At 38.7% G+C, this 22,097-nt stretch overlaps 1 protein-coding gene across 1 annotated transcript in view; it reads right to left on the bottom strand.

Moving 5' to 3' along the window:
• Positions 1-123: 123 nt before the first annotated feature.
• Positions 124-22,097, bottom strand: part of ftz-f1 (ftz transcription factor 1) — a 22,735-nt gene continuing 761 nt past the window's right edge. The window contains exons 1-6 of the mRNA XM_076206403.1: positions 21,918-22,097; positions 12,677-12,766; positions 12,362-12,530; positions 12,127-12,227; positions 9,829-10,025; positions 124-9,673 (exon numbers count right to left, since the gene is read on the bottom strand). The exon at positions 21,918-22,097 is cut by the window's right edge and continues 761 nt beyond it. Of these exons, the coding sequence (XP_076062518.1) occupies positions 9,879-10,025; positions 12,127-12,227; positions 12,362-12,530; positions 12,677-12,766; positions 21,918-22,097 (687 nt within the window). The 3' untranslated portion in view covers positions 124-9,673; positions 9,829-9,878. The remainder of the gene's footprint in view (positions 9,674-9,828; positions 10,026-12,126; positions 12,228-12,361; positions 12,531-12,676; positions 12,767-21,917) is intronic.

Raw genomic sequence — 22,097 nt, 5'->3', positions numbered from 1 at the left:
TACACAAGCACCCACAGGTATCACATTGGAAGTCTGACACTTGGATCAAGGTGGATGCCATATTGTGACATCTGTCCCTTTCAGGGTATTAAAACTTTCTTGTCTCTAAATAAAACACTTTATTAATCCCAGTTCAAGTATTAGCATTAATAATAGTCCAATAGAGAACCCTCTAGTACCAAATTCAAGGTTGAGGGATATCTTTTTATATAAAAAAAAGGAAAAAAGAAAAAAATCTCCTTTTGGTGACAATTGCAGATCATAAAAACGTCTGTCTGATAGTGGAACCCAAGATGTGCATATATAAGAAAGACAAAATATATACGAATTCATATCTACATGTTTGTATGTATATATATATATAAACTCATGTGTATTTATGTGTATGTATATACATACACACATTTTTTTTCTTTTAGCTTAAATATCTCTCCACAAATGAGGGTCACCAATCCAGGTTACATAGCTTGCAAACTAAAGGGATAGGAACAGTGTTAACATTCTCGCCACCCTCAATAAATATTCTTCTTTCCTTATACATATTGTGCATCTACTTAACAAGATGTACAGTATTGTACTAGATGAGTTTGTTGGAATTAATCAAACTCTTAATATTCTGTCTCATATTTTCTCTTGGTTGAAACAAAAGCAGCATTATTTTTAACACCAAGTGCTCAGGGTGTAGATCTTCCTTCCAGTAACCTTATAGTCAACCATCCTGGCATACCTTGTGGACACATAAAGGATATACGTACACTCAATTTACTATAGTAATTTCACTCTAATTCTTGGTGTGAGTGTGTGTGTGCATGTATTTGTGTGAGTATCTGTGTGTGTGATTCATCATGGTCTTAGATCACATGTTGGACTTGTGATTGACAGCTATTACCCTCCCAGAAGAGATGAGTTTAACAGGAATGTGTTCAACTCTCAATCCCATTTTCTTTTTCTTAGTTATAACTGATAATTGTTTTGAGGTCTCAGAATTCTTTGGGCGTTAATTGCAACCTGTCATGCTGCACTGTGGATAGTCCTGAACCCTATAGGCAGCTATACAGGAAACCCTAAGGAGAAGGGTGTTAATCACACTCAATAATTATATGGTCAACTACCCAGACACATACAAGATACAACTCATTTGATAGTTTTACTTCAGTCATGAGCATGTAGGGTTTTGCTAAAATGTCCAAAAGGATAAAGCAGATACGGAACACCCCCGTTTACTGCATGCAAATGTGTGCTCTAGTTCATTCAACAGAGTACAAAGACCCAAATACACAAGACATAAGGTCAATTTCTGAACTTGCCATTGCCCCATAGTGGCCATCAATATTCCTCATGACATCCCATAGATCTCTCTGGGAAGAAACTTTGGAATGTTGTGTTGTATGAGTGTGAGTCTGTCTCTATGTCACCAGCTAGAGAAAGGGAGAGGGGGCAGTCATTGTCAACCCTCCTTATGTGAAAAAATTGGAGGAAAATAGCTAAAGCTGATAGGGAGAAGTTCTAGGCTCATTCCAAAGACTGACCACCTATTCCTCAAGGGTCTGGATGTTGATTGGTTTTGAAAATGAGCAACATAGAAATACTTCTAATGACATCCATGTTGCAGGACCAACACTGGCAGCTATCTATCATTGATCCCAGGAAGGGAATGATATATGTGATTACATTAATGCCACATGTGCAGAAGTCCATGAAAAAATGCAGGAATGTATTTGAGAATCAAGACAACTAAATGGAACATGAAAGGATCCCCACATATGATGGATGGCATATATAATGGTGCAACAATGATAGGATGAAGTACAGTAAAGGATTCAGGACATCTTTAAGAAAAGGCAGGGATAAGAATGACAGTAAGATGGTGGTCAAGGTATAAAACATAGGAAAATAAAATGGGAGTTCAGCGATCAGAATGTCAGAGAAGATGTGAAAATATGCAGGTTACAAAACTTTAAATTCAGGAATGTTTTAACTGAAAATGGAACTTAACAGAAAGGAGTTCATGATAATAGGTGCACATGAATATTTTAATAAAAACAAACTAAAGGAAAATGTGAGGAAACAAAAAGAGAAAAGATTGATGTGAGAATCAAAACAGTGACAGCTGGAGTAAAGCTCATGAGGATGGAAGAAGACAAGAGGACTTGTCTGTCAGAAGGTGAGGACACCCCAAGTATTCAGAAGGGTCAAAGTAATCATGAATTAGGTTTTGAACCAGTGTAAAGAGATAGTACCCAACGAATATAACTTATTTTTGTAATACTCGCCCAGATAATTACATACATCCTTAACATTCTGAGTTTAAAGTAAAGCATAGTTTAGTTTTCTGAATTTAGGATAACAAAGAGACAGTAAAGAGTCTGAATCATTCCTATAAAGCATCTACATAAGTACATGTATACACGCATACAAATATATGATTATAATCATAATATTTTCATCTATGGTGACTTTCTCTTTGAAGTGGGTAATCAACACAGTCATCATTGGCAGGGTTCATCAATCCCCAAAAGACAAAAGAAAGTAGGGGAGTGGAACCAGTTTCCTTGCCCCAATTGGAAGAAAATGAGGGAGAGAGGTGGGAGAGTACTCTGGAGATGGAAAGTACAAATACAGAAGTTGATCAATGTTTCTTTAATGAACACTAATCGCCATTCAAAAAAAATGTGTGAAAAGTCTCCATGGTATTGGTCTCTATTTTGTTATCTATAACCCTATCTGAAGATGTGCTTGTGTGTGTAAATGTATATATATATATACACATTTTAGTTATGGGCAGAGATCTATCCTGAGTGAAGTGGTTTTAGTGACTACCACTAACATGCCTGAACTGTAACCAATTTCTCTGACCATTTTCTGTCTTTACAGGGGACCTGAGTAGAGGAATGAAAGTTTTATATTCCAAAGGATTCCAGCAAGGGAATCCATGTATGTGGAATGCAGAGAGCAGCATAGCTTCCTCTATTCTGTAGTAAGGGGATATCCTATCCCAATTACATAAGGGTCAGGAAATCTATCTCGACACGATGAGTAGTGGGTGACACCAAAGTAGAGGGCTGTGCCATAGATGGGTATATGTGTTTATATACATGAATATATTCAGTAGTAATTGTTGGCTCGAGTTTCACTGAAGGAAAACCCATGTTCTTGTGATGTCCAGCAACAATACTTGGAAACTCTTATATATTTCTTTGGGATGAGACATTAGACTGCTGGTTTCTTTTAAGTAAGGGGTCCATTCTTATGTCATGGGCTAGCAGGACACACACACACACACAGATTGAATTTCCTTGATCTAAAATGTTTAGGACCTGAAGTGTTTTGGATTTCCAAATTTTTCAAAGATGGAAAATTTAAATGTACTATTTTCCACTGCATATACCAATCTTGGTATTTAGTTCAGTAATTTGTCAGCAAAACCTTCAAGATACCATATATAAGTAAAATGGCCTTCCTCTATTGATTTAGCACCATCGGTTGTTTAACAATACCACTTTCAGTATGGAAATATAACCATTGCAAATTATGTTTTACTTGACACACTTGTAACCAATGGCTAACTTTGCCCTCATTATTCAATTTCATTTTATCTTTCATATTGTAATACAGAAAGAACATAAGTAAATAAGAAATCATTAAAAGTGCTAAACTTTTGGTACGGTTTGATGTTAGAGAGGCAGAGCATCCATCATGCCATCTTCAAGAAAGCTGACACTTTACTTAATGAATGTGCAAATGATGAAGGAAATCCACAACACAAAGAATCAGTAAGAAAATACTGTTGTATAAACAGTCACAAGAATAAAAAGGATAAAAATAATATATAGGTAAGACTACTATTTTATTAGCACATTACTAAATTCGGCGCTCGAAAACTTTCAGAGTGGGATTAGGGATATCCAACCAATATGTGTATAAGTGTGTGTGTGATATACGTGTATATACATGTATGAATGTATGTATGATGCAGCCATACAGGAGCTTTTCATGAAGGCATACAAAATTGAAAGCTATGATATTTTTTTTTTTTCTTAGCCACATTTTCTAAATTTCATCGTTTTTTTTTTAATGATTTTTGTGAATATTCTTTAGTACTCCAAATGAAAGTGATGTTTAGGAAATCCCTGGTTCTATCTCATCTAGTGTAGCAAGAAGGTTACACCAGCTTTGAAGATGGAACTGGGAAGTTCTGAAACATAACTTCCATTTGTAGTAGTCCTGAAGAAACTCCACAGGAATTATATATATATATATGGGGACCAGCGAGAAGTACCTGCTTAAAACCTGTCTATCCCTGCTCTGACACTTGGTCTTCAGACTGAGCCAAAGATCTCTCCCTATCGATTTCAAATGTATTTCTTGCACATTCCCAAATATGAAGAGCTATCAACTGGCAACAACTCCCTTCCTCCTACTATTTTCAATTGGTAACATAATAACAGTCCCACACCAATTCAACACAGATGACAGTCTATAATGTTTTCCCATCTTGGGGCTACAGGTTTTCCTTTCAGTGAAACTCAAGGCAGCAATTACTATTATAATTATAGGCACATATAAATAGTTGGAGAAATAGAGACTGGACTCCACAAGTGTAGCTCCTTTCCTGTATATTACAATTAGATGAATACACACACACACACACATACATATATATATATATATATATATATATATATATATATATATATATATATATATATATATATATATATATATATATATATATATATAAGGGAAGTGACCATGTCAAACCAAGCATCCACATCAAGACCCACTCACACTATCCTTCCTATCTCAGTACTCAACATCTTGGTATTGAACATTCAGCCTGTCCCCTACATATGGGTACACATATACAGTATATACATACAGTCAGTCAATCCATTGCCCCAGGTCTCTCTAGCCGGAGACTCATAGCCTCCTGGCAACCACCCGCAGTCACTGATTTAGCCCACAAGCCACTCAGAGAAGAAATTTTGTGCTGCCGTCTACATAGGGTGAGAGTAGGGCATTGTAGAATGAGGTGCTTTGTGTATTCTGTATGGTGAATGTGTCTGGGGCAGCCAGGCCAATTCTGTGCTGGCAATATTGGGTGGTGGCTTGAACATCGTGTTGGTTTTTCATTGGGGGTGTTTTAATGCGGCCAATTTTTATTCTCGATGCACTATTTTGTGTTGTTTGTAGGGTGTCTCTGTGGATGAATAGTTAAGTTGTGCTGTGGATGAATAGTTAAGAATAGTTCAAATAAGCTGTTTGTATGAAGTGATTAGGGTTTCCTTCCGATATCAAGATCCTGTACCATATGTATATACATACACACAGACACACACACATACACACATATATATATATATATTTAGGGGCTGCCATCTACAAAACCTGTCAATATCCTTATCTACATCACGAAGTGTTGCAACCCCAAGAAGCTGACACTCAGTCCCCAGACCAGACCTATGTTCTTCCTATATTTCATCTGACTGTATATCCTCTATCTTTACATGTAATGAGAGCTAACAACTAATGTCTGTTGCCCTCCTCTTACTACTATAAGTTGGTGACAAAGAAACAGTCTCTCACTAATACAACAGAGACAAGAGTCCAATGTTTTTTATCCCTGAGAGATCTATTGATGGGCCCAATGACTATTCTTAGCCACTGTGGGGCTGCAGGTTTTCGGTTAGTGAAACCATAGGCAACACTTCTCAGCAGCTTTATAAATCATTTTGGGTGGATGAGGAGAAGGCAGTCACCACGTGATGAAGCAGTGCGGGTAAATCAGCCCTGGCTGTTGAGCCCTGCTATACGAGAGCAGTACCTTGCTGCTGCATTGACTTTGCACAGGGAGAACCTGAGATGGGAGGAGCAGTTGAATGGATTTCTTTTGTTTATGATACAGATGTGTGTTTTGACTTGGCAACCCCAAGGGAAAAGGACGTTTGGTATGTATAGATATTACACACACATACAAATGTATATTTTATGTATGCGTGGGTGTGTGTGTGTGGGTGTGTGTGGGGGTGAGGTTGTGGGTGAGGTGTGTGTCACACCAAATCAAGGAAATTTAAGAGCATGTCAATGAAAATAGCCACTATTTGTCAGCATAAAGTCACCATGTGGAGATAACATTTTCTTTTCTTCATACATTACAGTTTTTACAACGGACACTTTATTCCTCTATACAAGAAATTAGCATTTTATGTATGTACAGATAAAAGACGTTCAACAAAGTCTATCTGCTCACTGCCCAAATCCTAAAGAACATGGACTCTCCATTGAATGATTAACTAAATATCTAATGGACAAAAAATTAAACTAAAAGAATAGTTGGGACTGAACTATTAACTAGTTGTGATCCCTAAATAAGAATGAGGGCAGAGCGGAAAACAACAAGTGTCCTAGGTTTAGTGTGGTAAATGGAATTGTACTTCCCATCATTGCTTCAAAAATAAATCTATAAAACCTTGCAACAGGAATACAATCCATATGGTTAAACCTGGGGCACCTATTGTTGGAGAAAGAAGAGAGAGAGGGGAAAAAAAAATCAAAGGTCCTACGGAAATTACTTAAAATTAGCATTCATAAGTGCAGCAATAACATTTTTCAATTATAATTTTAGTATCCAAAATATTTGATTTGATAATCTCTGTAACCTATCTTATCTTCACTGGTTTGAATTTTTAGAAGCGTAACCCTTTACACACACACACATTTATATATATATATATATATATATATATATATATATATATATATATTAATATATATATATATATATATATATATATATATATATATAAATTTCTTAATATTTTAATGCCTCCTGATGAAGCCTGTGTTAGTATTTGCAATGTTCTGCAAAATATGATGATAAGAAGTAGCTGCAAAGAACCATCATCAATTGCATCAATCAATTACAGTATTGCAAAAATATTTAAACAATACATAATTGCATTAGACACCATCTCAGTGTCATCAAGAGCATCAAATAATAACTTGGTCACATTGGTAGATTTTCACACAATCATAAAGTGTTATCCATAATGAATAAAACAACAAAATTAAACTGCAATGCATAGCAATGTAAACACCGGCAATCCATTTCTTTCCAGACATGAAGTGTATGCATACATTCATCCCATCCATTACATGCAGCTATGATACATTTCACCCATCATCAAGCAATTGCACGCATCCAGTCATGTGAATCAGCAAAGAAGCCCTCATATGTAGGACAGAGAATATTTACAGAAATAATAAACTACTTACTACAAGAAATAGCAATGGTGCAGGTGTATCTGAACAATATACAAATGGATATGGTGTGATTATATATATTTATATGTATGTATATATATATATATATATATATATATATATATATATATATATATATATATATATATATATATATATATATATATATATATAGTATATAGATTAGTGTATGCTTTGTAAGAGAAGTGCAAATGAGCCCAAGCAATAGGCAGGAAGCACAAGAAGAGTTCGTATTAGATATAGATGAATGAATTAGAAAGTATTAGTGGTGATATGAACCCATAGGAAGCATAGAGTTCAAAGCTGCTGAGATATGCCTATTGGCTTAGTGGAATGTGCTTTCAGTGTGTTTCATACAAATGCAGAAAAAGATAAATATGTAAAAATTTGATGAAAGAGGAAGAAGAATTGTCAACCATGATCACCAATGATCATATATTTTTTTAAATGCCCAGATATCCCAAAATTTGGAATGTTCCAAAACTTAATTTAACTTAAACTAGAAATATAAACTAAATACTAGAAAGAAGAAAAGAAGATTATGCAGAGGCTTTCATTGCATTAACATTGCAGTTTGGACACACTCATAACAGCAAATTTGGAAAATGGAACAATAAAATTTTAGAGCTGGTAGGATAAAATTTTGAAACTTTAACAAGGTTTGCTACAGGAGACTTTGCAATGAATATCAACAGGGAAAATTTAAAAATACTTTTCAATATTGCCCAGCAAAAATAAAGACCTATGCTGCTTTCCTGCTGGCTGGGCCCCAGCAATATATAGCCAATACTTCATTTTTTTTATAAAAGTGTCTCTTAATTAAGTCCTACCTTACCCAACAACTAAATATCCCATACTGCACTTACAAATACCCCCCCCCAACCCGCAACCACATAGCATTATCACTAAGGGACATTGCTCTTCATTGCTTCATTTGCAAAGCCCTCCCATGTGAAGTTATTCATTGCAAAGATCCTGTTATGCTGCAGCTCAACACCAGTGATACAGGCACACGGAACGGCTTCCTCCACATGAACACAATCACGCTGTGTTCACTCACTAATCACCTCATTTTCTATATTTCTATATCTCCATTTCCCTTGTGTAGTATAAACATATGCCACTACATATATATATACACATATATATATATTATCATTTTGTACATTCTAATTTCACTTACACAGAGGCACTAGGCTTTTTATGCTCTTTCAAAGTAAATTATTGGCAATGTTGGCAAGGGAGGGAGGGAGGGAGGGAGGGAGGCCGCCCGAGCTATGGACTTGACAACGCTGGGCTCACTTCATCTTTTGACACCTGGACAGTGGCGGCAGCATTATCTGGGCAACAGTTACATGCTAACACAGTCTGTACACTCTTAAAATATCTTGTACAAAACAACAGTATCAAAAACTAGTTCACAGAGCCTATAGTCTAATTGTGTTATGCATTTAATGAACGAGGACCTATAGATGCTACAGGTTAGGGAAGGTCTCTGACCAGACATCCCCCTTTTTTTTATAAACTATTTTTTAGAAATAAATAGCCTTACTAGTGGTGAAACTTATTCACAGGAGAAAGGTTTGTACCAAAGGTGAAAAAACCGCCACCACAAGAATGAGTGTAGAGAAGTGCGCTGTGGTGTAAGTGAGAGTCAAATGCTAAGGAGATCATTCACTTGGATTTGGGCCCAGAAATATCAGCTGGAGAATCTGCCTGTCTTCTCAGGAGAACCAGTGTCACTTGGATCCATACACAAACTGGTTCCAGCACACATTTCTGATTCCAAGCCGAGTCAGAACCTCCCAACCTAAGGAGGGTGGCGCACAAACCTGCTAGCCAGCCACCATTGTGATGTGGTGCTCCACCTGGCACCCAAGGTACCACTTGGTTTTTGCTGCATGCTGGTCGAGTTTGTACTGCAGCCTTGTGTCTCTAGCACCACACTTCCACCACAACTAAATTATTGTCTTCAGAGTGCTAAGCATTCTTTCATAGTAGATTGTTTTTGCTGCACTTGTTGTTTTCTTGCTCCTGACTGCAGCAATAATGACTAGCACTGGAATTCGTCTGTTGCAGAAAAGCTTGTGACCAAGTGGCACAAGAGCCTTGATATTTCCGAGGGCACAATTCCTTGAAACACCTTCCACATGCACTTTGACATTCAAGATGCTTTTACCACAACACTTATTCCCCCCTCCCCCTTTTTTTATTATTTTTTATTTTTTTTGCTCTCTGGACGCAACCGGAGCTGAACACATGGATGGGCAGTGGAGGACCTTACTGGAACACACAAGGGCATCTTAACAAACACTTTCATCATTAGTCTATTGCTGGCGCCCTCACGTCTGGTCCAAGCCAAAGCTTTCCTTTGTGCATCAAATCTGCCCTGCAAGGAAAAGAGAAAAGAAAAAATATATTTATCTATATAATCAGAATTAGCAGAAAAATAGAAATACATATTGAGATCAGCTCATTTTTGTCAGTGAATGGGATAACCACTCTATATCAATATTTAGTGTGTTAATTATGATGACAACTTACCTCAAAGCAGAATGATGCTGACATCAGTAAATGCCTTGGGGTGCCAATTCCTATCTGCGTTTTGCGTGCAGCATTTCCATGAGCAGAGTTTGTGGAGGTTGCGAGGAGTTGATAAGTTTGAAGTAAAGGAACCTCTCTCCGTTTTCAGCAATGAAGTGAAGCTCAGGAATAAGGTCAACTAGTTTCTGGTACTTATCCTATGGTGAGAATGAAATAAATCTGAATAAGTCTGGTTAAATGTGAATGACAAATAGTTATATAAATGCAGCTTGAGGGCACCTGTGAATTCTTCACGAGACTCATCTTTTTCTTTCCCCAAGGATACTTGAAACTATTACAACTAGAATATTTAAGACCAAGAACAAATATTGTAAAGATAAATTTGTCTTTAATAGCGATGGCAGTGATAATAAACTGTCCAAAAGCCAATAATGGCAATTATAATTAAACATCAGAAACAAGTCTTAAATATCTAAATAATAATAGAAGTCATGAACATTGAGCTGATTCATATGCTCGTGGAAAAAAGAGTTGCACCATTTCACAGGTTCCCAGAGCCACTACTGATATATAGAGGATAGGATAGGAAGGGATAGGCGAGGAGTGTGGACCCAAGATAAAGAAACAATATAGCTAGAACTAAGGCTCTGCTGAGATACCAGGGTTAAGTTAGCATTTTTCTGTCACAAAGGTTCAGGCATCACAGGTTCTGAAAGTTCATTTTAGGGTAGCTGGAGATTTTAGACTCCACAAAGTCCTGAAGAGTTGTGAAAGGTGCTTCAACTACCATTTTCAAATGATGGTTGAAGGTTTCCGTATGAATTCCAAGGATACATCTATACACTCCATAAGGTTCTTCTAACCATTCTTTTATGTACAGGATGTTTCATGTAAACTCTTTCCTTTATCTTTTTTGTTTGTTTACACTAAATGTCCCTACAATATTTTTCTCAGATCAAAGTGAATAGTAATTTGCTACATTCACAAAGTTATCATCCTGTACATAAGATCATAAGAGAATGGGAAGATGACCAGAGGTTTAACAAAGGTGAACAACTGCTTGAAAGCAAAGCAATGAAATAATTCAAAGGCAAGCACTTTATGTTCAAACACTTTATGATAGTCAGTCAGTTCAGTTACTAAATGTCAAATTGTATAAGAAGTGGTAGATATTCACTTGTTCAGATATCAAGACAACAGTTCCCTTTCCACTAATAACTTCTGCTCTAAACATTCAACCTCATCACATCAAAATTTCTGACAATGGATCACCCTCAACCCCGTGGGTTGTCTGTGCGAGGTTAAACAGGCGATGGAGATCATCCGCTCATTACAGGGAGCCGGTGGCATCTCAAGCAAATGACTCAGGAAGCAGCAACTTTGTCCTTAGCTGCTGCCATGGCTGAATGAAGTATATCCATGTGAAGGAAGAAGAAGAACCTGGCCTCCGAAAGTGAAAAGGCCTGAGTCTGAAAAAAATAACCTCCGCACAAAGGCACAATGTGATATTCATTTCCACATCTTTTCTTCGACTTTTTACAATGCTATGGAACTACAAACATACATGTATACATATGCACACAAGTGTCTACACATAAACACACACACATACGCACAAACACACAAACATCCACAGTGAAGAGTATATATTCTCCAGCCATACAGTCAAAAAGAAATCAGTATAACAAACTCATTTCAATATGTGGGCTGAGCTTCTGAATAGTCAAAGAATCCAGTATGTATACAGTGTATTATATCTGTCAAAACTGTCTTCCCTTTAAGTATAACAGAAAAACAGAAGGCACTGGTTGACAATGGGAATCTCAATGTCAAACCTCTGACATCCTAAATCCCTTCTGACTATAGTTATCTGTTAATGGGAATTGTGTACTAAAATATCTATTATGGATTATATATGATAAAAGTTAATCTTATATCTAAATAAAATATATGAATGGGTGGATCAAAAGAAATAATAGGATGGCAGTGCTCAGGAAATTGTTTATCTAATCTTTTAAACCATTTTTATGAAGAACAAGCATCATTAATGACAGGTTGTGAATATTTTAATATGTGCCTTGCTATGAACCGGAATAAATTTCATTATTTGTTAAAGGGGCATGCATGATAGGTGCAATCTATAATCAAGTGAAATGCAAGCATATTGCAATGATCTCAATTAATTCCTCTAAGTCACATTCAAACCAATAAACTCAGAACTCCCTGCACATCCCATACACAAAATATCAAAAATTAACATTCAAATTAAAACAGGATGAAATAAACTGGTGTTCTTACCGCTTCTTGAGGATAAACATTGCGACAGTATTCTACGATGGCCTGTTTGACCTGCTCATGTGCAGAAGCAACAAGTCGACTGTCGCCAAGGGTCCGAACATCTGCGGAAAAAAGATAATAAAAGATAAAAAAAATCAATTTAACTTTTACTTTTTCAAACTTCACCAGAATATACTAAGTTAAAAAAAAGTTTGAGAAGAAATGCAATTTTAGAGAAATGCTCAAGGATACTCACCTGGGTTAAGAAGCATAAGGAATCTGAGGCACACATAATCAGAGATGTCAAACTTGATATCTACAAGTTTATTGAGTATGTGATGGAAGCGATCTGCATATTGCTTTGAACCCAGTAATGCTAAGGATAACAAATCAAACTTTTGTCCATTTGGTAGTGTTGTTTCATCCTGAAATAACAAAACAGTTTGTATAATGTCTCATAATTCATTACATATGTAATGCTGTGATTTCATGCTGTGAACTTGTATTCTTGTACTGCACTTGATAGAGTCACAAAAAATATATATCACTGGTTTACACTTCAATTATTTACCTGAAGATTATTGTGGATTCTTTGATGAAGATGGTCTAAAATAAGGATGTCAGACCACGAATTTTGCAATAGTTTCATCTGGTCATCAACCTGCAAGGACAAAAGTAATCTTAAGTCAACAACTAGACATATCTTTCACATACAAACACAAACATATGCATCAGAAAAAGGAATAGAAGAAATTGACAGGATCTGCTAGTATGGAATTGATGAACAAATGGTTAGAGTGAAAAATTAAGAGATTATCTATCAATTTGCGATAGAAGAAGAATCCAAGCCAACAACATTAATTAATTCAATGCAAAGTTTGATAGAGATTTAGAGATGGGTCCTATAATCACGGCTCTAGCCATGTATAATACAACTATATACAATGTATATGATGGGAAAACAGAACACCATCCAACTATACACAATAATAGAACTAAGACATGAACTGCACAGTATACAAGATTGGAAGCCTAAGTATGCTGCAGTGGTATTCAATATATATATATATATATATATATACATAGTAAAATGTATAGGCCTAATAATAATACTGCCATTATTGAAAAACGATACTGGTATAGTACCCCTCTAATGTCTGCCACTGAATGATGGACTCTCATGTACGAGACTTTTATGTCATAGGTAGACTTCAGTACAGAAGTAGAGTACCTACATTTCTTTGTATTCTATTTAATTTGGGTCATTTTTCAACAATTTATTTTTTTGTCTTCCCATCTTCTTTCAGTGTCGTATCTACACAGAACCATGTCAAAAATCGTGTAGAGAATTTAGAATTTAGTTTTTGATGACATGATATGATTATTAATCAAGAGGAATATATGGTACCAGTTTCCCATATTTTAAGTCCACGGTTTTCTTCCATCCTACTTCATGTACCTTTAAGACAAACAGTGACGTTTTTCCTTATTGTTCTGTTCATTGAGGAAATTAACCACATCCCTTGTAAAACGACGTTTTACATTTGTTAATGCACCGAAACTCAGTCTGAATTCGGTTACAAAAGTCGGTAGAATACGTAAACAAAAATATTTAAGACGGGCATTGCTGTTGTTAAGCCCTTCTTAAAGAAAGTTTTTTTTTTTTGTTTTTTTTTGTTTTTTTAGTTCAAATCAACCCTAAATGCTAGGGAACCGCACCTCAAAGAATTCGTAGGCCAGTGTTAACTTTTTCTGTTATCTAATTAATGAACGTCAGCTTTAGTTCGAAATATTCAGTATAATTTATTCTGGTTGGGTTTCTTTCAGCTTGGGGAAGATCAATGTAGCAAAGGAGTTCGAATGTTTTAACAACCCTTAATTAAGGTTTTCACGGTTAACTTAATAGTTATCTTAGCTGCTACCAAGCAAGTCTATTTAGCTGACGGAACTATCCTTGTGCAACGTGGAATTACTGATGGTTTTCATTATGAATGTATAAAATGTACGAAATGTCCATTTGTGCTGCCGGATGTTTATGATATTCTGCGATACATTTACAAAATCCAGCTGCAAAACGACGGAACAGCCATCTACTGCTAAGCAAAGTAATATTCTGAACATGGATGTCTAGATAAAGTATATATAGTAAACTATACACGCAAAACCCCTAGTTACTCGATTCCTGTTTATCAGTTAATGAATTAATCATGTCTTCAATTCTCTCTTACCATTGTCTTCGTTTATCGTTTTCCTGTGTATTTTTCTAAGAGTAGACAATCTTTTTATCCTTTTTTACAGACTGGAGTCATAATCGACGACATTTTCGTGCATTCAGTATCTACGCAAAGCCGTCTCAGTCTAGGAAGTCAGTGTCTAAAAATTCCATATATATTTCGCTCATTAATATTTTTATCTAATCTCGTGCCTTCCCTCTTAGTTATTGGCATGAAGGATCCTGACTTTCCTCTAACCGTCTTATCAGTTTTTTTTTATCTGAAAACGACAAGATCTGCAATTTCGATGAGTTGTTACTCCAATTGTGTCATTTCAATTGAATATAAGTACCTAAGTTTATATGTTCTGAATGGCAGGTGATTATAAAAGAAGACGCTGTGCTGTGGTCGAAGCCGTCAGCTTCGCCCTATGTGTTACTGTTCGGGCAAGTAATAATCACCGACAGCCGTTAGAATTGAAACCTGAATGAAATAATAATAATTATTATAACAAAATGATAGCATTGGAATTTATTACGGGAGGTTCCACACTCTATGATATTAATTCAAAATATTCCTGATGCGACCCCAGCGACGACTATTTACTATTTATCACGTATCAAACCTTCCTTGTATCTAAAGCAAGGTGACTCAAACCCTTATTTTCAAGGCATTCTAAAGTCTTATTTCAACGCGATTTGAACCTTAATTGTGTACCATTTTCGGCCTTATTCCTTCGCACGTAAAGGCGATTGCAGACGAGGGGTGTTGTAGCCTTGGCGTATGGCCTTGGAGGGGAATGGCGGAAATGCAGCCCACATGCCCCTCCCCCCGCGTTTTCTGCGGCCACGTATCGTATCCACCACCTGATAACATTCAGAAAATGTTTAACGCTTCGAAGAAAAAGTTTAAATATTTTCGAAAAGAAATAACACATAGCTCCAAGCCCACCTGCTGGAACAAGAACACGTATGTGGACGAAATGGTGCACTTCCGAAAAAAGAACTAAATTTCTAACGTCGGTCGACATTACGTCCCAGACGAACCCCAAAGCAACAATTACAGGAATACGTTCTTCCCCCTCACCGCCTCCAACATAATGGTTGAGTGAACACATACGTCTACTTGAAGGCCAGAATAATAACGCTCTGCGACGAGTTAGCTGCTAAATCACTGCAACCACACATATACCAAACTAAAACGAATTCCAGGTATCAAATATCACAAATTATGTGCGCGCGCGCACACTCGAGGTTGTAGAAATGTTCGTCTGATATTTTCTATATTTTCTTTCCTGTCAAATAAGTTCGGATTTTAGTACCTACTCCATCCTTGACTTCAGTCTCTACAGTCCAAGGCTGGGGCGTCATTTCAGGATGGGGATGATGGATGACGGGGTACGTGGGGGGGTTAAGGGGTACGTTGATCCCCACCCCTGAATTCCCTCCCGTCTCCACAAGAATTTGTTTCCTTCTACCATGTAGATATACGTCATCTGCATACATTCATGTAAGCTAATAACTAATGAATGATACAACATATATATACACCACGATAAAGTCATATTATTATTGTTATTATCACCACAATATAATGATAATAATAATAATAATGATAATAATAATAATAACTACAAACGCAATAACAATAATTAGTAAAAATAAATAGGAGACGAGAGGAGAATATATTTCATAGAATGTGAGACGGGCATAGAACTTCGGCTGACGGGTAAGAAAGAAACAAACGAAAACTAATAAAAGAGCAAATATTTTCTTAATTACAAGAAAAAATAATATGAACGAAAATAAGTGGTGGGAGACAACGAAGAGGCGAAGTCTGTGGAGAAGAGAGGAGAGGAGAGGAGAGGTGTGAGGAGGGGAGGGAAGAGGGGAGAGGAGGGAAGGGTAAGACATAGGGGCACTGGGTACAGATAAAGAAAATGATGGCAAGAGAAAAGAAAATAGTGGTTAGACGAATAAGCAAATGAAAATAGATGAAAGAGGAGAGAGGTGGAGGGGACGGAGGAGGGGAAGTAGGAGGTACCCCCTCCCCCTCCCCCCCCAGCCTTGACCCACTCTGGGTAAGAATGGGGCCAGCCAACACCTCCTCCTCCCTCCCTCCCCCTCTCCCACATCACTTTCCCCTCTCCATGCCTTCCCTCCATCATCCCAACCTCCCCTCCCAGTTCTCTGTTTTAAATCTCCCACAATCCCCAACACGCACCAATGCTTCACCCCTTCCTCCTCCTCCTCCTCCTAATACCACTCACAAGAATTCCTCCGTCTTCCTCCCTATCTCCCTCCCTCTCTCCTCTCCCCTCCCTCCCTCCCTCCCTCCCTCCTCCTCCTCCTCCACCCCGTCTCCCCTCTTACAAGCACATATTCAAGGACGAACCCAGTAGACTTCAACGAAACAAACACACGCACGCACGCACCCACGAATACATACACGAACACACATTTGTTATATATATATATATATATATATATATATATATATATATATATATATATATATATATATATATATATATACTAGAACGCATGCAGATACACATGAACGCACGCACACATAACAATGTATGGGGATACATAGGCATAAAATTTTGTCATTGTGATATTGGCTTCGTATCTACTGGGGAATTGTACAAAATCACAATAGAAGGGTCATTACACACAATACATCTGGAAAATCCGTGTCCACCGAATCAGAATTAGGTCAATCATACTACTGTGAATAGCCAAAGTTCACTGCTACAGTCTCAATGGTCACATTGTAACGGTTATCGTAAATATGCCTATTGTGATCAGTTTATCAGTGCTAGTATGATTATTATATGCATTATCGTATACAATACCCATCTCTACCCGTCTGATAAACATCACAAAATTTAAATATATTTTGTGAAGTTTGATTACCGTTGTTCGACTGATAAGAGCCAATGATGTTCGCTTATATTTTCAAATGACGGTTAGTTTCTCCAGAACACAACTGTGGAATCTCTAGGTATGTTTCTTTTAATCATGAGATCCCACAACTTATGACATCACTGGTAGAACTGTATGCAACCCTTACTCTAAATGTGAATATTACAGAATCCCTGTCGCAATATCTCAACTCCTTCCTCTCAAAGTGCGATGAAAACTTTCACTTGTTCAACACTAATTATCAAGTATGACAGTTTCGCCCAAAGTCCACGAGTGTCGAAAGCAAGTCTGAATTTCGCAGCCGTAAATCTTTCGCGGTATTATGGTACTTTTGTGGATCCCATGACGAAAGTTATTTATAACTATTGTATCAGTACTACTAATAATAAAACTATTCACTCTCAGCACCAACGAACACACATGAAAGCAAAAGTGTGTCAGCGTACAAAGGGAGAGTGGGTCACGTGACGTCATGCGGCAAGCTGCCAAGAAGCGCCATTTTGATTAAATCATACGTATTACTATACTACAAATAATCTATATGACGCTCATCTTATTGAAGATATACAAAAACAAAGTAAAATTATTAATATACTAATTAATTTTGATGTTAAAGGCTTTACATGATATCAGCGACATGAAAGGGAAAGTGGAACACGTCCTACTAAACTTGGCACCACTAACCTAAATCATCGTACACGCCAGACAGTGGTGGCCTGACTCACTCTAGTCAGGCCGGACCTCATGAAATTATTACTGTATGGCCTTCTCTGCGTTTGTACTCGTCAGTTTGTCTTCTTCGCATACTTTATCATCATTGCATGCACTTGCTGAGGCGTTAGTATTTTGACAAAGATACGAATAAGAGCTATTAGTCATTCTTGATTATTCCAAGAAAAGTTAGTAGAAATTATACCCCTCCTTATCCACTCCTCAAGGATTTCTGCCCTTCTGAATTATATTTTCCCAGCTTGTCTGGCAATATACGGAGGGTATAAAATGAGGTAGCCATGTATGAAGTTTCTGTCACGACGGAATACGTTCCCAAAATCCGTCGTGCCATTTAAATATTTGATTCATGGGTACAGCAATATCCACCTAATTTGGTGCTCAATTCAATTGAAATAAACTTTACGAAATTGAGGTACACGACTGCATCAATCCCATTCGTACTGCCGTGCTGTCTGAATTACGACCTTCAGTTTTACTTTTAAGACAATTGACATGCAACGGGTGCTTCCTTGGTTGTTCTATTGTGACGATATTTTTTGTAACTGTCATAATGTGTTATTATTATCATTATTATTATTATTATATCTTTGCTCCCAAGACTCGGTAATCCAAATCTTTTCGTTTAATTTATATAGTTATCATTCATCTGGTAGCCTCCCCATTGCTCATGACTTATGCATCCTAGTATTCGCCGATAACTTCCCAGTACGTCTATTTTTGGCTCTATAAACACACTAAGAAATCCCTATCGAACCATTTACACCTTTCCTAACTAGCAAGTGTACCCCAGCTCGCCTATCAAAGTTATCCTCCACTGCCACCTCGCCTCACTTACTCATCACCTCAGTCTATACTGACCTACATCCACATCAGCAGTGTCTACATGCCACATTGCCGAGCACCTCTCTTATCTGCTAACTTCCCTTCCTCCCTCAACCTTCATCTTCCTCTTTCTCATTTTCCTCGCCCCTAAACTCCCCTCCTTCCCGTCTTCGAGACTCACTCCAACGAGCAGTGAGGAGTTTGCTTGTGTTACTTGCCTCTGAATTCATACTCCCTCCCAGCCAGCCCGCCAGCCCGCCAGCCAGCCAGCATGGCGTTCCCCCACATCCCCCCTTCCCCCCGTGCTTCGTCTCGTCCACTTATTTCCTCTACCTCCTCTGCTTGCATCCAAGTTTCCACTTTTTTTTTCTTCTCGTTTGTCCTCGTATTAAGCTTTGGTTATTCCTTATTTGTCGTGGCCTCTTACATTTCCTCTACCGAAGCCTACCCTCTCGATGTGGTACGATACTCACAATAACTCTTCCCAATCCCAACCGTTCCGTCCACCATCAATCGGTCCAATCATACTATTACTTCCGACACTTCTAATCTTTTCCTAAACTCCCTTTATGATTACCCACTCCGTTTTATTCCAATCTGTCCCCAGAGAGAGAGAGAGAGAGAGAGAGAGAGAGAGGAAGGCATAGGAAGACATGTTATATCTTAGTACCTCTCGAGTTCCAAATCATTTGACCTACTTCAAGATTCCCTTGCATTTCGAGCGTAGGTTTTCTCTACATAATTAAACCTTCCCAATTCCTGGGTTGTCACGTAGATTAATGAAATAGCCTGACGGCAATGAAAACAATGCCGACAGGTACAGATGGAACCGAAAGAGGTAGGCTAACTTGACCTAACCTACCCCAATGTTTCGCAACAGGTAGAACAGGCTGGCGACAACCAAATTACAAAGAATTGAACTCAGCACGGAATGGGCTGATCGTGATTTAACATTCCAAGTTCCCAACCATTCCAAGATCTTCGTCAATCTGACCTTATCATCGGCATCTCTCTCCTAAATTGCCTCCACCCATTCTCTCTCTCTCCTCTCTCTCTCTCTCTCTCTCTATGAATTATCAGTCAATTCCCTTGTCTGCTTGCTATGCAAGATTCCATGTGACATTCCAAGTACCGGTTTTCTCTCTCTCTCTCTCTCTCTCTCTCTCTCTCTCTCTCTCTCACACACACACACACACACTCGTGGCGCACTTGGTAGAGTTCCCGGCTGCCACTACGGAGGTCCGGGTTCGTATCCTGCCCAGGGCTGAAACGAATTTCAGTATAGCTGCGCTGCGGGTTGTTACTACAACTCTCGTGGACGGGGAGTTGGGTGCGTGTGTGCGTGTACGGTCACAGCATTACCCATAGTTCGGTCATATACGAGCTCTGAGCTCTCCTCCGGGAGGGAAATAGCTGTCGATCACGAGTCCAACACGTGATCCAAAGACTATGGTGAATCACACACACACAATCACAAACACACACACACACACACGCACACACACACACACACACACACACACACACACACACACACACACACACACACACATTCCAAGCTACACAGCTCAATTCTCAAGCTAGAAACCACTTTCCCCGTCATCCTGTGCAAATTTTCGTGGGGATGTCGGCTGGGGAGGCGCTATCTGAGGGGGGGGGGACGGACATCAAACAGAAGCGAGAGAGAGATAAGGAAGTGTAGTTGTGGCGATCAGGACACCCAGACGACGAAGTACGACGAAAGAGCCGAAGGAAGGAAGGAAGACGCTGAGGGGGAGGGGGAGGCAGTGCGGCGCTGAAGGAGCTTTTGGCTTGGGTGTGTTGGGAGTGACCTTTGACCCCCCGATGACCTTATATGGCAACCTGCCCCGCACCTCTGCAACCTACCCCCCCTTCCACTGCACCCACACCCTTCTTCGTTTCCTATATGCTCTCTCCGCTGCGGACACACATACACAAGCACAAACACACACAAGCAAACAAGCACACACACACACACACACACACACACACACATTCACTCCAGCACGCACGCCTGATCACCAGCACCCGGTTCCTAGTGCCACTTGCACCTTAGTGAGCCCTTTGCCCTATGCACGGCTCAGGACCTAGCCTTCACCCAAGTCTCGCCGTCTTGCACGCCACGATCTCGAAGCCGATCGAACTACGGGTGACAGTGCTAAAGCGTCCCGGCAGGAGAGCCTTGGATGAAAACGAATCATTACACGAATAAAACCAAATAAATCAATTAATAAGTGAATGTAAATAAGAAAAAAATAATCAAAACAAGTACATCCCCTGTAGACGAGTCCCTCTTACATCCCTGTTCGCCTTCTTCCAGTCTTATCTGGTGGGAACTCTCTCACAGCATCAGACTTCGCCCAACAGCCGTATCCTCCCGCTGTGACTTACTCTGTGGCCACAGCAGTCACCTTTGCCCTCCATGGTCGGGCAGCTTGGGCAAGTGGAAGGGACCGGGAACTGTAAGGGTTCGAACTCGGGTCTCAGGCGAGTTTGAAATGTGCTGACCAGAAGGCTCTCCTGAACAAGACTCGTTGAAATTGAGTCTACGTACCACGCTGTGCGAGTTGATGTTGGGGAACGTGTAGGACAAGTTCCAGAATATTCCTATTGTGTACATCCTGCATGCCTTGATGGCAGCGTCCTAGCTTTGTGGTAAAAGTCGCACAGCCTAGGGTTCGAGTCTCAGCGGTAGAGCTATCTAATCCATATATATACTGTATATATATCTATATATATATATATATCTATATATATAATATATATATATATATACATATATATATATATATATATATATATATATAGTTTTGTTTTATGGAACGGGCTCTAGTGCCGTAAAAATAACATCATTGATAACTATGCAGTATAGAAGAGGAAGAGAGAATATCCAAATTCTGTGGCCTACGGGTCAGACATCGTCTTTTTGAAAAAAAAAAAAAAAAAAAAAAGTTCTAATCCCTGTTGCTATTTGCAAGATGGATCCTTCCACTAGGACCTGAGGACCCTTCCGTTACCTTACAATCTACCAGTACCTACAACAGAAGATCTTCCCCCCTCCCCATTCCGGGGCCGAACTAGGCCGCGAGTTACTTACCCTGAGCTCCTTGAAGAAGATGGAATTCCGTGCCCAGTCGACCTGTGCGAAGAGGTTCTGGTCGAGCACCTTGCACATGAGTTCGAAGAGGTCGACCTCACACTGGTTGTACGTCTGGTTCTGGAGGAGGGAGAAGAGCGCTGCCTGCCACTCGTTGTCGTCCACGGAGGACACGAGCTC

The sequence above is a fragment of the Oratosquilla oratoria genome, chromosome 23 (genome assembly GCF_046742065.1).
Source record: "Oratosquilla oratoria isolate Oo_2021 chromosome 23, ASM4674206v1, whole genome shotgun sequence".
In the NCBI taxonomy this organism is placed as follows: domain Eukaryota; kingdom Metazoa; phylum Arthropoda; class Malacostraca; order Stomatopoda; family Squillidae; genus Oratosquilla; species Oratosquilla oratoria.
The sequence above is the reverse complement of the archived record's forward strand: the minus strand, read 5'-3'. Positions and strand labels throughout refer to the sequence as shown.